The 25,108-nt window shown below is 43.3% G+C and overlaps 1 protein-coding gene and 1 pseudogene across 2 annotated transcripts in view; one reads left to right on the top strand and one right to left on the bottom strand.

Annotated features, from left to right (window-relative positions):
- OBSCN (obscurin, cytoskeletal calmodulin and titin-interacting RhoGEF) overlaps positions 1-25,108 on the top strand; it is a 164,854-nt gene that overhangs the window by 18,692 nt on the left and 121,054 nt on the right. The window contains 4 exon segments of the mRNA XM_011965740.1: positions 15,421-15,741; positions 16,534-16,809; positions 17,620-17,895; positions 21,043-21,318. Of these exon segments, the coding sequence (XP_011821130.1) occupies positions 15,421-15,741; positions 16,534-16,809; positions 17,620-17,895; positions 21,043-21,318 (1,149 nt within the window).
- On the bottom strand, positions 22,482-23,040 carry LOC105528807 (annotated as a pseudogene). The gene has a single exon (XR_001004413.1). The product of XR_001004413.1 is annotated as a 40S ribosomal protein S10 pseudogene (transcript).

The following is a 25,108-nucleotide window of genomic DNA, read 5'->3' as shown; positions in this document are numbered from 1 at the left end:
TAAATGCTTTTGTTAAATTGACTTCTTAACATATTGTATCATGCCCATCTGCTATTCTTGGAATGTTGTGTCCCCTCCACAGTTCATATTGAAACTTAGTCCCCTGAGCAACAGTATTAAGAGGGGGCCTTTGGGAGGTGATTAGGCATCGAAAGCTCCACCCTCGTAAATGGATGAGTACCCTTAGATTATAAAAGGGCGAGTTCACCACTTCCATCCTGTCTCCCATGTGAGACACAGCAATAATGCGCTGTCTTGGAAGCAGAGAGCAGCCCTCACCAGGCAGCTGAACCTGCCGGCACCTTTTATTTGTTTGGTTTTTGAGACAGGGTCCTGTTGTGTCACTCAGACTGGAGTGCAGTGGTGTGACCATGACTCACTGCACCTTGACCGCCTGGGCTCAAGCAATCCTCCCACCTCAGCCTCCTGAGTAGCTGCAACTATAGGCACGTGCCACCATACCTGGCTAATTTTCTCAATTTTTTGTTTGTAGAGATGGGGTCTTGCTATGTTGCCCAGGCTTATCTCAAACTTCTGGGCTCAAGCAGTCCTCACAGCTCAGCTTCCCAAAGTGCTGGGATTATAGGAATGAACCACTGCACCAGACCTGATTGATTTTTTAAAGTACGTAATTCACGTAACATAAAATTCACCCTTTTATAGTGTACGATTTGGTGGTTTCTAGGTTGCACAACCACACCACAGTCTAATTCCAGAACATTTTCATCAACCCTAAAAGAAACTCTATGCCCCTTTGTAGTCAATCCCCATTCCCCTTCCCCTCAGCACTTAGCAACCACTAACGTGCTTCCTGTCTCCCTGGATTTGCCTGTTCTGGACATTTCATTTGAACAGAATCATGTAATATGTGGCCTTTTATGTCTGTCTTTTTTCACTGGGCATGATGTTTTCAAGGCTTATCATGTTGTAACATGTATCAGTACTTCCTTTTCATAGCTGAGTCACATTCCATTGTATGAACAGATCACATTTTGTTTATCTATGCATCGGTGGACAGGCATTTGAATTGTTCCCACTCTGGCAACTGTACATAATACTGCTATAAACATTTGTATGCAGGCTTTTGTGTGAATGTATGTTGTCAGTTCTCTTGAGTAGATACCTAAAGAGTAGGGTTGCCAGGTCATACGGTAATATTATTTATCTTAGTAAGGAACTGTCAGACTGTTTTCTAGAGTGGCTGCACCATTTTACATTCTTCAATCAGCAATGTATGAAGGTTCCAGTTTCTCTACATCCTCACCAACTCTTCTTGTTTTCCATTTATTTATTTATATTTTATTTATTCTTTTTTTAAGAGTCAGGATCTCACTCTATTGCCCAAGCTGGAATGCAGTGGTGTGATCATGGTTCACTGCAACATTGAACTCCTAGGATCAAGCAATCCTCCCATCTTAGCCTCCTGAGGAGCTAGGACTACAGGTGGGCACCACCACACCCAGCTAATTTTTGTATTTTTGGTAGAGATGGGGTTTCGCCATGTTGGTCAAGCTGGTCTTGAACTCCTCACCTCAAGTGATCCACCCACCTCGGCCTCCCAAAGTGCTGGGATTACAGGCATGAGCCACCATGCCTGGCCATGATGCTAGACCTTTTTTTCTGATAAATGATTTGCAAATATTTTCTTTCATTCATTTTTTTTGATTATGTCTTTTGCTACATGAAGCTTTTAATTTTGATAAAGTTTAGGCTGGACATAGTGATGTGTGCCTGTAATCCCACCTACTTGGGAGGCTGAGGTGGGAGGATTGCTTGAACCTAGGAGATTGAAGCTGCAGTGAGCTATGATTGCACCACTTTACTCCAGCCTGGGCAACAGAGTGAGACCCTGTCTAAAAAAGAAATATTTTCTTAATAAAGCTTAATTTATCCTCTTTTGTTGCTTGTGTGTTAGGTGTCATTCCTAAGAAACCATTGCCCAATCCAAGGTCATGAGATATACACCTCTGTTTTCTTCTAAGATTTTAGTAGTTTTAGCTCTTACATTTAGGACTTTGATCCATTTTAAGTTAATTTTTGAATATGATGTGAAATAGTGGTCCATCTTCATCATTTGCATGTGGAAATCCAGTTGTTCTAGCATCATTTGTTGAAGACATTTTTCTCCATTGAATTTTCTTGGCACCCTTGACCATAAATGTAAAGGGTTTATTTCAGGATTCTCAATTCTATTCCATTGATTTCTAAGTTTATCCTTATGTCAATACCACAGTCTTGATTACCATATCTTTGTAGTAAGTTTTGAAATTAGAAAGTGTGAATTTTCCAACTTTGTGTTTTTTCAAGATTGTTTTGGTTATTCAAGGTCTACTGCATTTCCATATGAATTTTAGAATCAGCTTTTCAAATTTTGGAAAAAAGGTAGGTGGGATTTTGATAGGGTTTACATTGATTGTGTAGATCAATTTGGGGAGTATTGTCATTTCTTCTAATCCATGAGTATGGGATACATTTCTGTTTATCTGGGTCTTTTAAGATTTCTTTCAATGGTGTTTTCTAATTGTCAACATATAAAGTTTGCAGTTCCTTTGTAAATTTATTGCTAAGTAGTTAATATTTTGGATGCTACTCTCCTTGGAACTGTTTTCGTAATTTCAGTTTTGGAGTGCCATTGCTAAGGTACAGAAATAGAATTGACTTTTATATGTTGGTCTTGTATCCTGCAACCTTGTTGAACTTGTTGATTAGCTCTAATAGTTCTTTTGTGAATTCCTGAGGATTTTTTGTACACAAGATCATGCTGTCTCTGAATAGAGACAGTTTTACTTCCTACTTTGGGATGTTTCTTCTTTTTAAAGTGTAGGCATTTACAGCTGTGCATGTCCCCCGAGCAGTGCTTTCACTGCATCCTGTAGTTTTGGTATGTTGTGTTTTCATTTTCATTCATCTTAAAGTATTTTCTAATTTTTCTTTTAATTTCTTTTTTAAAAGTGTGTTGCTTTATTTCCACATATTTATGTATTTTACAGTTTTCTTTCCATTTTCTAGCTTTATTCCATCATGGTCAGAGAAGATACTTTGCCTGACTTCAACTCATAAAAATGTATTGACACTTATTTTGTGGCCTAATAGATGGTCTATCCTGGACAGTGTTCCATACACACTTGAGGAAAATGTGTATTTTTCTCCTGTTGGTTGGAATATTCTATACAGTCTTTTGTTGATTGGAATATTCTATACAGTGTTCCCTGTGGGGGATAGGTTCCAGGACTCCTGTAGATACCAAAATCCATGGATCATCAAGTTCCTTATATAGAATGGTGTAGTGTTAGCATATAACCTACGCACATCCTTCTTTATGTTTTAAATCATCTCTAGATTACTCATAGTACCTAATACAATGTAAATGTTATATAAATAGTTGTTATATATATTTCTAAAAATTTATATTACTTTTATTGTTGTGTCATCATTTTTTTTCCAGAATATTTTTGATCCTCGGTTGGCTGAATCTGCACATGTGGAACCTGTGAATTTGGAGGGCTGACCGTATAAATCAGTTAGGTCTAGTTGATTTATAGCATTGTTCAGTCCTCTTGGTTTTAATAGGTCTTTTTTCTAGTCATTCTATTATTGAAAGTGGGGTATTGAAGTCTCCAATATTGTAGACATTTTTTCTTTTTGTAATTCTGTTGATTTTTGCTTCTCATATATTGCCCTCTGCTTTAGGTGAGTATACGTTTATAATTGTGATATCTTATTGAGAGATTGGCCCTTTCACAGTGTGTAGTGTTGTTTGTTTCTTCTGGCGGTTTGGTTTCGGGGTCTGCCTTGCCTGGCATTTGGGAGCCGTTCCTGCTCTCTTTTGGCTGCTATGGTTTATGGAGCATCTTTAAGCCTTCCACCTGTTTGCGTCTTTGGCTCTAAAGTGTATGTCTTATAGACAGACGGATAATGACTTTTTAATTAAGAATTAGTTTTATAATTGAGCTGAAATTCACATAACATACAGTTAACCATTTTGAAGTGTACACTTCAGTGACATTTAATGCATTCTCAATGTTGTGCAACCACCACCTCTGTCTAGTTTCAAAATTTTTCATCAGAAAATTTTCACCAGAACACCCCATAGTCATTGGGTTATTCCTTTACATTCTTCCCTTCCCCCATCATCTGGCCACCCCACATTTTGCTCGTTGTCTCTATAGATTTGTTTGTTCTGGTTACTTCATGTAATAGAAATCTTGCAATATGCGTCCCTTGTATCTGGTTCTTTTACTTTGTGTAAACTTTTCAAGATTCATCCAAGTTGTGCGTAACATGTTCCAGTGCTTCATTACTTTTTATGGCTGAATAGTGTTCCATTGGATGTATATATCACAGCATATCACAGATGCTGTTAATTTTTGTTGCTGTTTCTGTTGCTTTTGTTTGTGTATGTTTAGTGACTTTTCTGAACTAATTCTTTAAAGTCTGTGTTTCTTATTGTGAGTGGCCACTGAAGCCTCTGCTCAGTGAGCTTATTGGCCAGCTGATGATTAGAACAGTGATTTTACTAGATGTCTCCAACAATAAGTCTCTCTGTCTTTGGGGCCTCTTTGTGGGAATTGGCCCATGCATTCAACACAGCTAGGCAGATGACAGCTCTACCTGTGCCTTTACTTCTGGCCTCACAGAACCTCAAGGCTAGCCAGCTGTGTGAGTGTTAGGTCTTCTCAGATGTTTCCTGAGTGTTCACACAGCCTCTGGATATGTATGACCCTCTCTGTGCCCAGGAGTGTGTTGTTGGATCTTTCCAAAGCCTCCTGTGGATGTCTTGTTCTCCAGCATTTCCTTTTAGGCTGGAGACTTTTGATTAGATTATTGTTCATTGCAACCATTCTCCACTGCTTCAAGCAGTCATGGTGTTTGTAATTACCTCTGATATTTTTTCAACAAATGCTTCTGGCGAAAATACCTTTGCACTGGGTGAACTACTCAGGTCAAATAAATGCAGCTGTGGTGAGCAGTTTTTCCAGGGAGCTACTAAACTGGTGAAATAATGACAGTGCTCTAGGAATGGCCTTCTCTGCTGGATGCCAGGGTGCTGGTCGCCAGGGTGCTGGTCTTCATCCTGATTGTGGACTGTCGGTTTTCACAGTTATCTCAGAGCTGGAGGCTGGTAGGTTTAAGAGTTGGGCGAGTTAAAACACCACACATCTAGCTGTTCTTACTGAGATGCACTGGTTTTTCTTGGATGAATGCTCCCCAGATTGCTGCAAGTCTTTGATTAATTTTCAGACTTCTGAAAAGTTGATTCCAACATATGTTTTTGGCCAGTGCTTTTCTTTCTTTTGTGGAGGAGAGGTTTTTCAGAAGTTATTATTTTGTCATTTTTGCTGACATCTCTGCCAGGGGTTTTTGAATATTGAACCAGCCTCGCATTCTTGGGATGTGTTTGTGTTTGTGTTTGGGGTGTGTTACTCTTTTTACATACTGGATTCAGTTGGCTGATATGTTGCTGAGTATTTTTATTTTTATGTTAATGGAGAATTTTAGTTTGTGGTTTTCATATACTGTCTTTGTGTGGTTTTGATATCAGGGTAACGCTGTCCTCAAAAAAATGGAATGGACAGCATTCCCCTTCTCTTCTGTTTTCAAGAAGATATTGTGTAGAATTGATATTATTTCTGTTACTTTTAAAATGTCTTTTTAAGTTATTTCATTGACAAAGCAAGTAAAGCCATCTTGGCCTACAGATTTCTTTTTGTGGAATATTTAAATCAGCAAGACAATTTAATAGCTGTGGGACTGCACAAGTTGTCTATTTCATCTTGGGTGAGTATTGGTAATTTGTGGTTTCTGAGGAATTGGTCCATTTGATCAAATGGATTTAATTTATGTGCATGGTGCATGGAGTTGTTTGTAGTGTTTCCTTATTACCATAGTGTCTGTAGGGTCTGCAGGGATACCCTTGTTTCATTACTGATATTGTTAGTTTGTCTTTGCTCTCTCTTTTTTTCTTTGTCTTGGTAGAGGTTTGTCAGTTTTATTGATCTTTTCAAGGAACCAGCTTTAGGTTTCATTGATTTTCTCTATTTTCATCAATGTTATTGATTTCTGCTTTTATCTTTATTTCCGTCCTTCTTGCTCTGGGTTTATTTTGCTCTTCTTTTCCTAATTTCTTAAGGTAGACTATTAGTTTGCTGATTGAAGTACTTCTTGCTAATATAAATATTTCATACAGCAATTTTTTCTCTAAGCACTGCTTTAGCTTTATCACAAACATTCTGGTGTGGTATTTTCTTTCTTTCTTTCTTTTCTTTTTTTTTTTGGAGATGAAGTCTTGCTCTTATCCCCCTAGGCTGGAGTGCGATGGCACGATCTCAGCTCACTGCAACCTCTGCCTCCCAGATTCAAGTGATTCTCCTGCCTCAGCCTCCTGTGTAGCTGGGATTACAGGCGCTTGCCACCATGCACAGCTAATTTTTGTATTTTCAGTAGAGACAGGGTTTCACCATGTTGGCCAGGTTGATCTTGAACTCCTGACCTCAGGTGATCCGCCCGCCTCAGCCTCCCAAAGGGCTAGGATTACAGGCGTGAGCCACCACGCCCGGCCCTGATGTGGTATTTTCATTGTTGTCCAGTTGAAGATAATTTCTAATGTCCCTTGATACTGCCTCTTAAATGTGTGGATTATTCAGAAGTATGCTTAATTTCCACGTGTTCAGAGATTTTACTATTACCTTTCTGTTATTGATTTGTAGTCTAATTCCATTTTGATCAGATAACATAACTTTGAAACATTTCAATTCTCTTAAATTTATGTCATGAACCAGAATATGTCCTAGGTGGGCGAACATTCTATGTGTTCTGGAAAGGAATGTGTTTTCTGCTGTTGTTGGGTAGATCCTACCAGTGTCACTTAGGTCATGGTGGCTCATGGTTCAGTTCATCTGTATCCTTGATGCTTTTCTGTCTGCCAGTTTTATCAGTTATTAAGAGAAGAGTGAAATCCTCAGCTATGATTGTGGATTTGTCTGTTTTACTTTCAGTGCTGTCGATTTTTGCAGCATGTGTTTCGAAGTTCCATTGTGAAGATCATTTTGTCTTCTTTGCAAATTGACATCTTTATCCCTATGTAATGTCCCTCTTTCTCCCTGGTAATTTTCTTTGTTCTGAAATTTTCATTGTTTGATATTAATATGAACAAACACTGCAGACTTGTGTTATTAGTGTTTGCATTACATGTATTTTGCTATTCTTGTACTTTGAACCTGCCCGTATCATTATATTGGAAGTGAGTTTCTTGTAGATAATATGTAGTTGGCTCACTATTTTCCAACTGATAATCTCTGTGCTACTATGGATGTGTTTAGTCCTTTTTCATTTATGTTTTGATTAATACGTTTGGATCCAGGTTGACTATTTTATTACGTTTTTCCGTTTTTCCTCTCTTTTTTTGGTTCTTCCGTTTCAACTTTTCTGCCTATTTTGGGTTATTTTGATTTTTTTTTTTTTTAGTATTTCTTTTTAATTTATCTATTGTGATTTTTTTTGGTCACCCAGGGACTGCACTTAACATACTTAACTCTTCATCATCTACTTGAGATCAGTATTTTATCACCTCCGCTGGAATACAGAAATCCTACCATCACATACATAGGTCTCTTTTACTCCCTGACCTTTAAGTTATTATGGTAGTTATCTTACGTATTATCTCTACATTCATTGGAAACCTCATCAGATAATATAATTTTTTTAACTATAAAATTTATTTTAAAGAACTCAAGAGGACGAATATAGTCTGTTTTATTTGCCTAGATGTTCAGCATTTCTGTAACCATTCCCTCATTCCTGCTGTTGCAAGTTTCCCTGAGACATCATTTCACTTCTGTCTGAAGGACATCCTTTAGCAATTCTTTTAGAGCAGCTCTGCCATTGATGTATTTTCTTAGTTTTCCTTTATTCAGAATGTGTCTATTTCACCTGCATTCCTGAAAGATATTTTTGGTCGATTGAGAATTCTGGGTTGAGGCCTCTTTTCTTTTAGCACTTGAAAAAATGTTCCACTTCCTTCTGGCCTCCATGATTAAAAAAATATTTAATTGACAAATAAAGATTGAATATATTTAAGCTGTACAACATCGTGACTTTATACACACACACACACACACACACACACACACACACACAGTGAGAAATTAACAGTCATTCAAACTGTTCCCCTACAAATAATGTGTTGGTCTTCTCTGCCTGCTTTCAAAAATTTTTTCTTTAATTTTTAACTCATTTAAAATGATACATGTGGGTGTGGAATTTTTTGGGGTTTATTCTGTTTGGGGCTTGCCAAATTCTTTTAATCTGGTTTATGTCTTCTTCCAAATTTAGGAGATTTTTAGTCATTATTTCTTCAGATGATTGTTTCTGAACTATATTTTATCTTCTGCTTCTAGGGATAATGACTTCAATGTTAGATCTTTTCAGAATCATCTTACAGGTCCCTGAAGCTCTGTTTTTTGTTGTTGTTGTTGTTGTTGTTTTGTTTTAAATCCCTTTCTCTCTGTTGTTTGTATTGGATAATTTCTATTGACCTGTCTTCAATTTCACTAACTTACTTCTGTTATTCATATTCAATTATTGAGCCTATACATTGAATTATTTCAGTTACTGTCTTTTCTTCTTATAAACTTTCCACTCAGTTCTTCTTTATATCTTCTGTTTCTTTGCTGAGACTTTTTAATGTTCCCATTCCTTTCAAGGGTATTTGCTTTTACTTGTTGAAGCATTTTTGTATTAGCTGCTTGAAAATTGTCAGATAATTCCAGTATTGGTGTCATCTTGACAGTGGTATCTGTTAGTAATCTTTTCATGTGCATGCTACTTGATTCTTCCTATGCCCAGTAATTTCAGATGGTGTGCTGAGTATTTTGAAGACTATGTTACTTGACTTCAGGTCTTCTTTACATCACAGGGTAATGTTGATTTTTTTTTAAGCTGGAAATCAGCCTGGTTGACTTCTGTGGGTTGATGTCTTCAAAGCCTGAGCGGTTTGATCTGTCCTGTCTGTGCACCTTCTGTGGTCATGTGTGGGCAATGGTTTGTCCCGAGTTCAGTGACGTGTGCCTCTAGGGGGAGCCCTGGAGTTCCTGAACAACTTTATGTTATATTTCTCGAGAGTCTCCCTTTCCAGGACCCTCTCTAGGACTTTCTGCTTTCTTGGGGCTTCATTTTCAGTTCTACAGACAAAAAACTGGAGCTTTGTGTTTGCTGCCCTGATACTGTTCTTATGGTTGCAACTGTATGTGCCAGAGCTGAGCGCCAGGAGGACAGAGAAAAAAAAAAAATCAGCAGTGCTTACCCTGCTTTCTTGAGATCAGAACCCCTTCCATTGAAGAGGAGTGTTTTCTTTTTTTTTTTTTTTGAGATGGAATCTCACTCTGTCACTCAGTGGCACCATCTTGGCTCACTGCAACCTCCACCTCCCAGGTTCAAGTGATTCTCCTGCCTCAGCCTCCCAAGTAGCTGAGACTACAGACACCTGCCACCACACCTGGATAATTTTTTTTTTTTTTTTTTTAACTGAGACAGGGTCTCACTCTGTTGCCCAGCCTGGAGTGCAGTGGCGCGATCTTGGCTCCCTGCAACCTCCGTCTCCCAGATTCAAGTGATTCTCCTGTCTCAGCCTCCCAAGTAGCTGGGATTACAGGCATGCACCACCACGCCTGGCTAATTTTTGTGTTTTTAGTAGAGGCCGGGTTTTGCCATGTTAGCCAGGCTGATCTTGAACCCCTCACCTCAGGTGATCCATCCGCCTCAGCCTCCTAAAGTGCTAGTATTACAGGCGTGAGCCACTGTGCCTGGCCACATCTGGCTAATTTTTGTATTTTTAGTAGAGGTAGGGTTTCACCATGTGGCCAGGCTGGTCTTGAACTCCTGACCTCAAATGATCCACCCACCTTGGCCTCCCAAAGTGCTGGAATTACAGGAGTAAGCCATTGTGACTAGACAGAGTGTTTCCTTTATCAGTTCAGTTGTTCACACCTGCATGGTCTGGGGTGTGAGAGAAAGGAGAAGAAACAGGGGTGTCTTCTGTCCTCTCTGAGCACTTGTGCTTCCCTTTTCTATACCTTGAGGGAGGCTGCAGGATTCGTTGGGAGCCTGCTCTGTCTGCACAAATGCCTGCCTCTGGGTTTTGGGTGCACAGGTCATGGGATGAAGGGTGCTGGGACTTTGAATGCTGTTCCTCTGCTGCCCCCATCCACCTGCTGCTCTCCTTTCTGAGTGTTCAGATAGCGGCTCCTTGGTCTCACGGGTGAGATGGGGGGTTTGCACCTCCAGGAGTGGAGCCACCAGTAGGTGCTTTTGAAAACTGCAGGTTTTATTATAAATATGCAAATAAACCCAAACCTTGGCATTTCTTGTGAGACATGTCTAAGCATCCTTGTGAGGGTATTTCTATTTCATTCAGGCGAATGTGGCAGGCAAACCACCAGGTAGGTAGCTGGGGACCTGATGGAGTGGCTCAGCTGCACTGAGGGGCCACCGAGACTGCTGCAGGCTTCCTCCCTAGTGCAGCTGAAGGTGGGCACTCACACACACATGTATGCACACAATGCACTTACACATACACATGCACTCGTATACATGCACTTACACACACATGCACTCTTACACACACCTACACATACATGTGCACGTATACATGCACACAGTGCACTCATATGCACACACACATATTCTCACATGCACACCTACACACACACATGCACTCACACATGCACTCACACATGAATGTACACACATATGCACACATGCACTCACATGCACCTACACACACTTGCACAACATACGCATGCACACGTGCACTCACACATATACCACCCACACATATGAACAGACACACACACATGAACTCAAACACACATTTGCACATACATGCATACATACCCCAACCACACATTTACATATGCATACATACCCCAACCACACATTTACATATGCATACATACATTTAAACACACAAACAACACACAAGACGTATATACACACACATACATAGACACACACAAACCTAAACATAATACACACATAATACCTACATATGCACTTACCTGCATATATACACGCACAGACACCTCACTCTCATATACACTCATATACACATATATCCCCCATACACACTTATGCTATATACATACATTCAAACACATGTACACTTGCACACACATACAGACATCTAAACACACATGTACACAAACATGTAAACACATGTGCATACACATGCTTCATCTTATACACACATACAAATACATGCATGATATACATACACATACATGAAAACACACTTAAACATACACACACACTTGCTTGTACATGTTACGTACACCCATTAAAACACATTCGCATTCTCAAACACATCACACGCAGTGTGATTGTGAGTGATTTTGTGAAGTGCATATCAAAGAGAGACAGTTTCCCTGAAAGTACTTTGTGAGTCCTTCTGTAAAGCAAACATAACAAATGTCAAAGAGCTTGGGGAAGCCCTCCCTTGGTGATCAGGCTGATTCGAGGGCCATGGAATGAGTGGCAGATGCAGCTACCCAGCTGGGTTGAGCACACTGCGGCTGTGTGACTGGATTTGCATCTGTGCTCATGTTAGAGGTGCTCATGCAGGGTGCCAGTCTGCCATGTGCCCAGTGCTAGCACTGCTGCTGAAGACGTGTTGCTGACAGGTCGCTGTGTGGGTCACTGCAAGATACTCGCAGTGCCTGTATCCATATCTGGGTCCCTGAGAACATTTGGCTGCAGAGGTTCGGCTCTGGGACTCCTCAGCATGCTCAGTGAGGCGGTAACACTTAGTCAACTCGGTTTAAAAACACAGCAACTCTTTTAGTGATCGTTTTGAAGACAGGTGTGGACTTGGAGGTACATTTGAAAGCTGGTGTCCACTCACTTGGGCCATCCTGCACACCTGGGAAGTGGACTTTGGTCCTTAATTCCTGGGGATGAAAACATAGAAGTTTCACAGTTACACTCTGACTGCACCATGGAGACTAGATTAGGATGAGGGGGGATCAGAGGCAGGAGGCTCTGCCCTGCCTGGTCCAGGGAGGGGAGGGCCGGGCCTACAGAGGGACAGCAGTCCCGAGGGTGCAGGAGAGGGCCGGGCCTACAGAGGGACAGCGGTCCTGAGGGTGGAGGAGAAGGCCGGGCCTGCAGAGGGACAGCAGTCCCGAGGGTGGAGAAGAGGGCTGGGCCTGCAGAGGGTCCGAGGTCCCGAGGGCAGAGAGGAGGCCATAGGCTCAAGAGCCATTTAAAAGGTGGAGCACAGACTGGGTGCGGTGGCTGACACCTGTAATCCCAGCACTTTGGGAGGCCGAGGCGGGTGGATCACGAGGTCAGGAGATCGAGACCATCCTGGCTAACATGGTGAAACTCCGTCTCTACTAAAAATACAAAAAATTAGCCGGGCATGGTGGTGGGTGCCTGTAGTCCCAGCTACTCAGGAGGCTGAGGCAGGAGAATGACATGAACCCAGGAGGCGGAGCTTGCAGTGAGCCAAGAATGTGCCAGTGCACTCCAGCCTGGGCGACAGAGCGAGACTCCATCAAAAAAATAAAAAATAAAAAAATAAAAAAAAAGAGGAGCCGTGGCCAGGCGGGTTCAGGGTTGAGAACAGAGGAGATGGGAGGTAAACTGCAAGCTTGGGCAGATGCGTAGATGCAGGGGCTATATCTGAGATGGGGCAGTAGGCAAGAAGTAGGTGTGCAAGGAGAAACGGGTGAGGACCTGTTCCATCCTGTCCAACCTGGAGCTGGAGTTGCCACAAAGGCAGTGGAAAGGAGTTTCCACAAGGGAGTGCCCCAAACCATCCCACAATGGGATGGTTAGGATTCCACAGAAAGAAGCACCAAACACCAGGGTGATTAGTCCAGAGCTTTATTAGAGGAACTTGTTTACAGAGGAGGACCACAGCATATGCTTGTGACAAACAGCAAGAAGGCAGATGTCCCACCCAGGCATGTCTACCATGAGGGATCAGGGTATGGAGTTTATCTCAGGGTTGAGGACTCTGGCTCAGGGCCAAGCAGGGTGGCTTTCTCTGTATTTAGCAAGATGGCTGATTTCTCAGAGTGTCGAGCAACAACCTAAATACCTTTATCCATGCCTGGTTCAAGCCTGGAAGGGAAAAGTTGCAGGTGGGTCAGGACAGATAAAGAAAGTGCTAGGGGCGCCGGGGGATATTACATTAGCCTATGTGGGACATCCAGGAGGCAGTGGCTCTCTGGGCTGCACCTCGGTTGATGCTGAGCTGACAAGGGAGCTTTGGGATTTGTTGGCATGTGATTGGCAGGAGAGGATGTTGTGCACTGGGACACCGTGGGCAAGGGACCGTGATAACAAGACTCGCCCTGGGGCAACACTGAGGAAGCTGAGACCACCAAGGAAGAGGCCCAAAGGAGCAGGAGAAGAATCTAGAGAGTTGTGTTTTGGGGTCAGTGAAGACTTTGATGCACAGGTGATGTGCAGGTGTGAATGCCATGGTGAAACAGGAGCGACGGGGGAAGGGCTGAAGGACTGCAACCCCAATGGGCACAGCTGACCTTAGCAGGAGCAACGGCTCCATGGCTGCTGAGCAGATCTGAGATGAGGATGTGGACACAACAGCTGGTGTCTATGGTTGTTTCCCCAAGTCAGGCTTTGAAGGGCAAGAGAGAGAGCAGGGGTAAGATGCAGGGCTGGTTCTGGCCCCTGTGGCCCCTGGTTACTGGTGTGTTATGAGGGGGTGTCAGAGCCTCACCACCTGCTGCTGTCCGTCTGCCGGCCCTAGCAGAGCCACCAGGTCAACAAGGATGAGCTAGTGAAAGGCAGGCAGCTGGATGCATCATTATTTCCTTTGTAAAAATTAATTTACAACATAAAACACCACCTTTTGTATATTGGGCACAAATACGTTTTTTAAAAGATTTTTTAAAAATCTAACCTAAGTGCCCAACAGCAGATGAATGGATGAAGAATATGTGTTGTATATTATAGTATGCAGGGGGATGCTATTCAGCTGCCACTCAGCAACACGGGTGAAGCTGGAGGATGTTATGTTAAGTGAAATAAGACATAAAGACAGTTACTGTACAATCTCACTTATATGTGGAATCTAAAAATGTTGAATTTGTAGAAATGGAGAGTAGAGTACCAGAGTCTTGGGGAGGAGGTAGGTCATGGAGATGTTGGTCAAACTGTACAAAGTTTCAGTTGGAAGGAATAAGTTCAAGAGATCTATAGTACAACATGGTGACTGTAGTTAATAACAATGTATTGTATTCTTGAAAATTGCTAAGAGAGTGGATTTTTAGTGTTGTCACCACAAAATGATACATATATGAGGTAATGCGTATGTAAACTAGCACAATTTAGCAATTTCACAGTATATACATATTTCAAAACACATTGTTCATAATAAACGTATACTTTTTTGTAAAGTTAAAAAAGGACTTTTAGGATAAACTACAGAGTGAGGAAGATGCAATAATAAAAGAGGTCATGCAGAAAAATTTCAGAAATTATAAACAACATGAGTCCTAAAATTTGTAGATTCACAAGAAATCATTGTAAGTGTAAAGAAAATAAATTCTCAGCTAGACATAACATAGTGAATTGTAGAAGGCCAAAAAACCAAGAGGAGAGCCTTAAAACTACCACACAGAAGAATATATTAAGAGAACAACAGTTATCCTTCCTATAGATTTCTCAGCAGCAATGAAGAGCCCAGAAATGAAATGATGGCATAATGTCCAAATTAGCAAGGAAAACAACTGTCAACCTAGAATTCTGCACCCAGCTAAGCTATCATTCAAAAGTGAGTGTGAAATAAAGACATTTTCAGGAAGTAGATTGACAAAGTTTACCATTTACAAAACCTTCCTGAGAGAATTACCAATAGATACACTTCATAAGAGGAAAATGTCATCTAAAGTAACAGAATAGGTACTGGAAGTAGTGATATGAGGAAACTGAAATAATGAAAAGATCCAATCCCAAGGCCTAGGATTAGATTATACCAATGACAATTGGCCCTCTAGAAGTTGTAGGCTGTGTTAGCAGTCCTTTGTGTGAGTCAGGGTTACTGCCCATTCTGCCAGTATTGCTTAAGGAATTATCTCTGAAAATACCTATGCTTTGGTGTGCAGGTCACAAATTGTGCTTCTCTTTGTTTTTATACTTAGGAGATCACAGCTGGTAAATAAATGTGAAAACCTGAATTGCAACATATACCAGTCTAAAAATTATCTAACTGGGAGGCTTCAGATTCTGAGAACTAACCTATCGTCTGCCCTGTGCATCTTCAAAATGTAAAGTTCTTTTTGTTGAGAAATCCAGGAAGAGGGCAGGCTTGTGGCTGAACCATCAGAGTTTTGAGATCATTCAGTTCTAGTAATTGGAATATGTCTGACCCTGTGTGTCACACTCTATCCCCAGAGCCCAAGGTGGTGTTTGCCAAGGAGCAGGTGGCACACAGTGAGGTGCAGGCTGAGGCAGGGGCCAGGGCCACACTGAGCTGCAAGGTGGCCCAGGCCCAGACAGAGGTGACGTGGTACAAAGATGGGAAGAAGCTGAGCTCTAGCTTGAAAGTGCATATGGAGGCCAACGGCTACAGACGGAGGCTGGTGGTGCAGCAGGTGGGCAAGATGGATGCCGGGGACTACAGCTGCGAGGCCAGGGGCCAGAGGGTCTCCTTCCACCTGCACATCACAGATGGGTTTCTTGAGATCTTTCTTACGTTCCTTAGGATAATTTTTAGTGACATTAGCATAGAGGTGCCACCTAATTGCCTCTTTTCTTACAAAGCCTCCGTTATAATAACTAGCAAGTATTAATTTTGTGCCAAGGAGCATAGATTTTGTGAATGCTAGTTGTCTTTCTGCTTGCTTAAACTTCAAAGCAATTCTATGAGGAGGAACTCTGATTATTCCCATTTTAAGATAACACACAAGGAAGTAACTCACCACAGTTCACAAAGCCAGAAAATTGCAGTCAAGATTTCAACCCAGTATTCTAGGATTATTATTCTTTTTTTCTTCTTGAAGAGTTCTATCTTCAGTATTTATGTTAGCAGCTCTGCTGGTTATATATATTCCATCATTTTTTTTTTTCTCATATGAAAACCTATTTGTTCTCCCTTTGATTCTGAGGACTGTTTTATCTGGATATAACATTACAGTTTATCAGCTATTCCTCCACTCCCTAACATTTTAAAGAGGTCATTCCATTATCTTCTGGCTTCCATATTTCCTTTGAAATATCAACTGTAAGATTTACTGTAGACATTTTAAGGGTCATGTATCTTTTTTCATCATGTTGCTTTTAGATTTTCTTTTTGAATTTGCTTCGTGGCCTTTTTTTCTTTGATGAACCTAGTTGTGGTTTCCTTTCTCTGAATCTGGGTTGGGATTGTAGAACATCTTGAGTCTGTGGGTTTATGTCTTTCATCAGCTGTGTGCTGTTACTGAATCCTGAATCTTCAGTGCCTGTGAAATGGGTTGGTTCCAGATTTGTGTCTCTAACTGTGCATCTCTCCTTGTCCACCCTCAGAGCCCAAGATGATGTTTGCAAAGGAGCAGTCAGTGCATAATGAGGTGTGGGCTGAGGCGGGGGCCAGTGCCAAATTGAGCTGTGAGGTGGCCCAGGCTCAGATGGAAGTGAAATGGTACAAGGACGGGAAGAAGCTGAACTCTAGCTCAAAAGTGCGCATGGAGGTCAAGGGCTGCACAAGGAGGCTGGTGGTACAGCAGGTGGGCAAAGCAGATGCTGGGGAGTACAGCTGCGAAGCTGGGGGCCAGAGGGTCTCCTTTCAACTACACATCACAGGTGAGTTTTTTGAGGTCTTTCTTATGCTTTTAGGATAATCTTTATGTACTTAGGGTATGTATGGAAGTCCCACCCAAGGGCCTTTTTTCTCATAAAGCTTCCCCTGTAATAACAACTAGCAGGTATTAATTGTGTGCTGAGGACCTAGATTTTGTGAAGTGCTTCTTGTCTTTCTGCTTGCTTAAACTTCAAAACAATTTGTGAGGAGGAACTCTGATTATTCTCATTTTAAAATAACACACAGGGAAGTAACTCACCACAGTTCACAAAGCCAGAAAATTGCAGTCAGAATTTGGACCCAATATTCTGGGATTACTATTCTTTTTTCTTCTTGTAGAACTATGTCTTCAGTATTTATGTTAGCAGGTCAGCTGGTCATATGCCTTCTCTAACTTTTTATTTCTTTTGTGAGCACATATTTGTTCTCCCTTTGATTCTGAGGGCTGTTGTATCTGTGTATAACATTACAGTTTAGCAGCTACTCCCCACTCCCTTCTGGTGTCCATATTTTCTTTGAAATATGAACTGTGAAATTTGTTATGGATATTTTAACGGTCATGTACCTTTTTTCATCCTGTTGCTTTTAAGATTTTCTTTTTGATTTCGCTTTGTGGTAGTATTTCTTTTATGAACGTAGGTGTGGTTTCCTTTGTCTTTATCCTGGTTAGGATTGTAGAATATCTTGAGTCTGTGGGTTTATATCTTTCATTAGTTGTTTGTTGTTGCTGAATCTTGAATCTTCAGTGCCTGTGAAATGGGTTGGTCCCAGATTTGTGTCTCTGACTGTGCATCCCTCCTGTCCACCCTCAGAGCCCAAGGCGGTGTTTGCCAAGGAGCAGTCGGTGCATAATGAGGTGCAGACCGAGGCAGGAGCCAGCGCCACACTGAGCTGTGAGGTGGCCCAGGCCCAGACGGAGGTGACGTGGTACAAGGACGGGAAGAAGCTGAGCTCCAGTTCGAAAGTGCGTGTAGAGGCCACAGGCTGCATGCGGCAGCTGGTGGTGCAGCAGGCAAGCCAGGCAGATGCTGGGGAGTACAGCTGTGAGGCCGGGGACCAGCGGCTCTCCTTCCACCTGGATGTTTCGGGTCAGTGCTTTAGGGGTACTAACTTTGTAGAGGTGATGATGAGACTGGTTGATAGACTCTGGTGCTCTTCCCATTAGCCTTTACCTCTGTGGTTTCCTATCCTCCCAATTCCTATTTCATAACTGGTGTGGTCAAGGGAGGCCAGATGGGAAAGGTATGTGTGGAGGGACAGGGGCTGTTGCTGTGTACCTGGAATGGTGTTTATATGCAGTAATGCTCGATCATACGTTCCCATCATCTGCCTAGAACCTTGCTGGTGTTTCTTCTTGTCTCTACCAGGCCCTGTGGTCAAGGTAGACCAGGTGTCTCCACCTGGGGATATGTGAATTTCCTTCTACTGGATGTCTGGCAGCTCCCACATGCCCGTATGCTTGTTCTCCCTAGTGACAGATGTTTGAATTTAACTCAGCTGGGAGAAAGGGGAATTTCAGCCACACAACCATACATGGAATTATCTCAGTATCACACTGTGGATTATCTGATTTTCGATGTCCTGGGACCTTCTCCCTTCTTTTGCATGGACATGGAAGTTAGCTGTGCACCCACAGGTAGCAAAACCTAGATCCATGTTTGTTGCAGTGCCTGTGTCAAGTAAAACAGCAGCATGGATTGGTACATATGAGCCTGTGATATGCACCCATGAGGTCTGGAATTCTCTGCCAAAAACAACTCTTGTTTTCCTTTGTTTTTAGTTAGAATATGTCAGATTCTCCTTGGAGCTTGATTTTTAAATTGAGAAATGGAAAGGAATAAGTAGCTTAGATGACATCACCAGGCACTGATACAACTGAGATGCAATAGTAGCATTATATTAGTCTGTTCTCACACTGCTAATAAAGACATACCCGAGAGTGGGTAAGGAAAGAGGTTTAATTGACTCACAGTTCTGCATGGCTGGGAAGGCCTCAGGAAACTTGCAAGGCCTTAGGAAACTTACAATCATGGTGGAAGGCACCTCTTCACAGGGCTTCAGGAGAAAGAATGAGTACCGAGTGAAGAAGGGAGCTCCTTATAAAACCATCAGATCTTGGTAGTAGTCACTTACTATTACGAGAACAACATGAGGGAAACTGCCCCCATGATTCAATTACCCCCACCTGGTCCCACCATTGCAGCGTGGTGATTATTACTATTCAAGGTGAGAGTTGGGTGGGGACACAGAGGCAAACCATATCAAGCAGCCCCTAACTGACAAAAGCAGTATTTATTCAGTAGCATTTCCCAGTAATTATGTTGTGGCTTTTCCTGACTGGGTCATAGAGAATTCTGAAACCACATTTATTTTCTTTTCATTAAGAGAATCTTCACATCAGAGATCTGTGGGCTGCAGCCCCATGTTGATGCCTGGGGGCCAACACATGACAGTCTGGTATTACCACTGTGCAGTGGTTTGTGGGTGGTTATAGATGCCAGTAAACCCACTATGTGTCTTTCTAAAGTGCTATTTTAGGAGAGTATGACAAATTATTTATTGGTAATAAATATGAACAGGTTCAACAAATTGTTAAATTGTTTAAAAAGTATATAAAAAGTAACATAAGAAGAAATAGACAGCTCAGATAGTCCTATAACTTTTAAATAAATGGGACTAGTAACAAAAAATGTTTTCACCAGTAAATTTCTAAGCAATATCTAATAACTATACAGTAAATTGTACCAAACAATCTGCAAATAAATTATTCCATGTTCATGGAGATTCTTCTAGAGAATACAATGAAGAGATGCACTCTCTGATTTGTTTCATGTAGGTAGCATAACGTTGATACAAAGTAAGAAGAATTAAAAATAGGCCAACCTATTATGGATAGCAAGGACAAAATCTTAAACAACATATTGTTAATATATATTTAGCAATATACTAAGAGAATAGTATACTATGAAGAAAGTCGTATTACCCAGGCATGGTGGTGTGCACCTGTAAGTCCCTGCTACTTGGGAGGCTGAGGCAGGAGGATCATTTGAGCCCAGGAGTTGGAGGCTGCAGTTAGCTATGATCACGCCACTGCATTCCTGCCTGGGCAACAAAGCAAGATCCCATCTCTAAAGAAATTGAAAAAAAAGTAGCTGGCTGTGGTGCCATGTACCTGTAGTCCCAGCTACTTGGGAAGCTGAGGTGGGAGGATGGCTTGAACTCAGGAGGCTGAAGCTGCGGTTAGCTATGATTGCATCACTGCACTCCGCTCTGGGTGACAGAGTGAGACCTTGTCTCAGAAAATAAAAGGAAAAAAAAAAGATTTGGACCGTTAAACCACATGGGAAATACATCAGACCAGGATCTCAACCACACACAAAGTCAACTCCAGTTGGTTAGAGATGTCAGAATCCTGAGGAAACCCATACGAGTCTTAGAGGAAAACAGAGATGTTTCTGGTGATTTCAGAGTAAAGCATGACTTCCTAAACAGAACATACATGCCCTGATCACAATGAAACACATTTGATATATTTGAATACATTAAAATTAAAATTTTTGATTCTTTGGAAGACACCATAAGAGAATGAAAAGGCAAGCTACACAGAAAAGGAAGATATTTCTAACATGCTAATGGTCACTGCTCTAGTATTTCAATGTAAAAAGAGATCTTAAAATGAAAGTGTAAAAGAAAGACAGTGCTATTGAAAGTCAGACAAAGCACTTGCACAGTGACTCCACAGAAGAGTGAAGACTCCATCCCCAGACCATCAGAAGGCAGCCAGCTTTCAGTCCTCTTGACAGGGCCCCAGGAAGCCACGGGAGGCCCAGGCCCTCCCCACAAAGGCCAGAGCTGACCCTCCTGACAGTGGCAGGAACGGGAGCCTCAGACTCTGGGGCCCTGGGGTGAGGACGCACCCTGCACAGTCGCCTGGGGAGAACCCGGCACATCTGTAAGGGGAGCTGTGCAGGCATCAGGACTCCAGTCCCTGCCCTGGAGGATCTGTCATGGCAGCCCTGCCTGGGACAGCCCATGGCACCATGCAGAATGGATGGAGAAACTGTGTTCCTTGTGCTGGGAGGTGGTGGGGCTTCTCCCGACCACATGGCCAGTGCAGAGCCTGAGGCTGGGGAAGGTTCTCTCCCTCCCGCCTCCCTGCCCAGGCCTTCTCTCCCCAGTGCTGCCTTCCTGATCTAGATGGTGGTGGTCACCCTGTGCATCCCTGCCTTCCCCAGAGCCCAAGGTGGTGTTTGCAAAGGAGCAGCCAGCACACAGGGAGGTGCAGACCGAGGCGGGGGCCAGTGCCACGCTGAGCTGTGAGATGGCCCAGGCCCAGACAGAGGTGACATGGTACAAGGATGGGAAGAAGCTGAGCTCCAGCTCGAAAGTGCGAATGGAGGCCGTGGGCTACACACGGAGGCTGGTGGTGCAGCAGGCAGGCGAGGCGGACGCCGGGGAGTACAGCTGCGAGGCTGGGGGCAAGCAGCTCTCTTTCCGCTTGCATGTGGCAGGTCAGTGCTTTGGGGGCGCCGAGGAGCCTCTTCAGAGGTGATGGTGGTTCTGACTCGTAGCCCCAGCATATCTCTGTGCACTTTCCTTCAGCTTTCATGTCTCGGGCTTCCCATCCTCCTGCTTCCATTTCCATCCCTGTGGCTGGGGCGAGAGAGAGGTATGCATGGGAGGCAGAGGGGCTGTATCTGCAAACCCGGAGGCGTGTTTGCACTTTATAATGCTCAGCCACTTGTTCCCAGCACCTGCCCAGAACCTTTCTGGTGCTCCTTGACATCTGGGACTCTGGATCTCCCTTGTCTTGGGTTCTGAGGTTGACCAGGCGTCTCTCTCCTGGGGTTCTGTGAATATCCTCTCAGTATATGCTCTGGCAGCTACCATATGTCCTCACCCAGCAGCACATGCTGGTTCTGGTCAGCGAGAGATATTTTAATTTTTTTCCTGGTGGAGTGACCCAAACCTTCATTCCGGAAGGGTCTAGATCATTTGTAGTCCTGCCTGGATTGGGCTGTTGTAGTTTCCCACTGACCTTAATCACAGGGCATGGTAATACTGAGACACGCCCAAAGGAATTGCCTATATTCCACACACATGCCTCCTTACCTCCATTGTGAAGTAGTAGACTGATTTCATCTTGATAGTTTGGGTCAGTCACCCTAACCAACAATGTAACTCCCTTAGCCTGTTGACTTAAAGGTAGGAGGAGCCCAAAGTGGCCAGGTGGCAATCTTAAATTCCAGTTTAATGGGATCGTTGTTGTGTCTCCTGGTGGCAGCATTCCTCCTTCCGGAACTAAGATCTCTAAGCCAGCAGAAGGTGATGTCATGAGAACAGGAAGCAAAAATTTTGCTAGTGGGTCACTAGGGGTGATGGTGAGTGGTGCCACTTCCACTTCTAACCTTTGATTCCCGGACTCGTGAATCCTGGCTATGGGAGAAACAGTACCATATATTAGACACCGATTCAGAGCATACGCAGCCTCTGGAGAACTTTACCCCAGCCCTGAAAAGTATTGTCACCTAGCTGGCTTTGGAATTGTGACTTCAAAAGGCCATTCCACTGTTCTATCAGTCCACCTGCTTCAGGATGATGGGGAACATGGTAAGACCAGTGAATTCCATGAGCATGAGCCCACTGCCACACTTCTTTTTTTTTTTTTAATTTATTTAAGGTTTTTTGGCTGTAAGTTTATTCAATGCAAAATAATCCTCTTCAATTTTACTGAGGTGGCTGACCACGTCCACGACCAAATCCGCCTCTAAACTGGAATTCAGTTGCTGACCCAGCCCCAGCCTCGGCTTTCTTGTTGGCACCAGGTGGCACAGCACTCCGCCTGTAGGTATCTCTGTCAGCTTCCCCTCTTGTGAGTCTCGCAGGTCGCTCACCCTCCAGACCTTTAGGCCGAGGCCTGCCAGTCTCTGGACGGCTACGGCGTAGGGCGGCAGGCACAATCTCCGGGGGCAGATGAAGGTAATCACGGAGATACTGGATACCCTCATTGGTAAGGTACCAGTAGAAATGTCTCCAGGCAAACTGTTCCTTCACGTAGCCTCGGGACTTGAGAGACTGCATGGCCTTCATGACATGAAGGTTGGGCACATTCTTGTCTGCCAGCTCCGGGTGCTTAGGCATGTGGACATCCTTCTTGGCCACCATGACTCCCTCCTTAAAAAGGAGTTCGTAAATGGCAATCCGGTTCTTCTTAGGCATCAACATCTCGGTGGCTGCTGCCACACTTCTTTAACCATAGAGTGCCTTGGTCAGAGACAATGCTGTGTGGAATACCATGACGGTGGATAAGGCATTCTGTGAATCCATGGATGGTAGTCTTGGCCAAAGTGTTGTGTGCAGGATAGACAAACTCATATCTGGAGTAAGTGTCTATTCTGGTGAGGACAAACCATTGCCCTTTCCATGATGGAAGAGGTCCAGTGTAATCAACCTGCCATCAAGCGGATGTCTGATCACCCTGAGGAATGTTGCCATATCGAGGGCTCATTGTTGGTCTCTGCTGCTGGCAAATTGAGCACTCAGCAGTGGCCTTAGTCAGGTCCGCCTTGGTGAGTGGAAGTCCATGCTGCTGAGCACACGTGTAACCTCCATCCCTGCCACCATGGCCGCTTTGTTCATGGGTGATGACAGGGGTGGCTGGGGAAGGAGGCTGAGTGGTGTCCACAGAACGAGTCATCCTATTCACTTGATTATTAAAATCCTCCTCTGCTGAGGTCACCCTTTGGTGAGCACTCACATGAGATACAAATATCTTCACAGTTTGTGACCACTCAGAGAGGTGCATCCACATACCTTTTCCTCAGTTTTCCAATCACGCTTCTTCCAGGTCCCTGACCATCCAGCCAAACCATTGTCTACAGCCCATGAATCAGTGTATAATCGCTCATCTGGCCATTTCTCCTTCGAGCAAAGTGCACAACGAGGTGCACTGCTTGAAGTTCTGCCCACTGGGAAGATTTCCCTTAGCCACTGTTCTTCAGGGATGTCCTAGAAAGAGGCTGTAGTGCTGCAGCTGTCCACCTTTGGGTGGTGCCCGCATATCATGCAGAACCATCTGTGAATCAGGCCCTAGTCTTCTCTTTCTCTGTCAGTTGATCATAGGGAACTCCCCATGAGGCCACTGGTGCAGGCTGGGGGAGAGAAGGCAGGGTGGCAGGAGTGGGGACCATGGGCACTTGAGCCACTTCCTCATGTAACTTACTTGGGCCTTCAGGATCTACTCTAGCCCTATCATGTATATACCACTTCCATTTGATGATAGAATGCTGCTGTGCATGCCCAACTTTATGGCTAGATGGGTCAGAAAGCACCCAGGTTATGACAGTCAGTTCAAGTCACATGGTGACTTGATGATCCATAGTCAATTGTTCAGTTTCCACCAAAGCCCAGTAACAGGCCAAGAGCTGTCTCTCAAAATGGGAGTAGTTACCTGCAGAAGATGGCAGGGTGTTGCTCCAAAATCCTAGAGGCCTCCACTCTGATTCACCTGTGAGGGCCTGCCAAAGGCTCCAGACAGCATCCCTATTTGCCACTGGCACCTCAAGCACCACTGGATCTGCTGGGTCATATGGCCCAGGTGGCAGAGCAGCTTGCACAGCAGCCTGGACCTGTTGCAGACCCTTCTCCTGTTCTGGACCCCACTCAAAACTGGCAGCCTTTTGGGTCACTTGATAAATGGTCCAGAGTAACACACCCAGATGAGGAATGTGTTGCCTCCAAAATCCGAATAGGCATTGTGCCTCTTTCTTGGTTGTAGGAGGGGCCAAATGCAGCAACTTATCCTTCACCTTAGAAGGAATATCTTGACAGGCCCCACACCACTGGACCTCTAGACATTTTACTGAGGTAGAAGGTCCCTAAATTTTAGTCAGATTTATTTCCCATCCTCTGGAATGCAAATGTCTCACCAGTAAGTCCAGTGTGTTTGCTGCTGTGTATGTCTGTGTTCTCTTGGCTGGTACATAGGGAAGCCTGATAAATACAATTAATTTTCTTTCAGAAAAAAAAAAGGGAGAGTGTTGATGCCAAATAGGGGTGGGCTGAAGTCCCATGGTGACCTCTGGGTGCTAACACATAAGTTTGGTATTACATCAGCATCAGTGTTATGTGGATATATATATAGATAACAGAAATCCCACTGTATATATTTGTGAAGTTATTTTTGGAGAATATGACAAGATGTTTCATGTAATAAATTTGAAGAGTTGGGACTATTTGGCTAATTCCTAGTAAATTACATGAAAACTCACATAAGAGGATACATAAAACTTAAATAGTCCT

This window comes from Mandrillus leucophaeus, unplaced genomic scaffold (assembly GCF_000951045.1).
Source record: "Mandrillus leucophaeus isolate KB7577 unplaced genomic scaffold, Mleu.le_1.0 Scaffold734, whole genome shotgun sequence".
Lineage (NCBI taxonomy): Eukaryota > Metazoa > Chordata > Mammalia > Primates > Cercopithecidae > Mandrillus > Mandrillus leucophaeus.
Note: the sequence above shows the minus strand (reverse complement) of the source record. Positions and strands in the feature narration are given on the sequence as shown.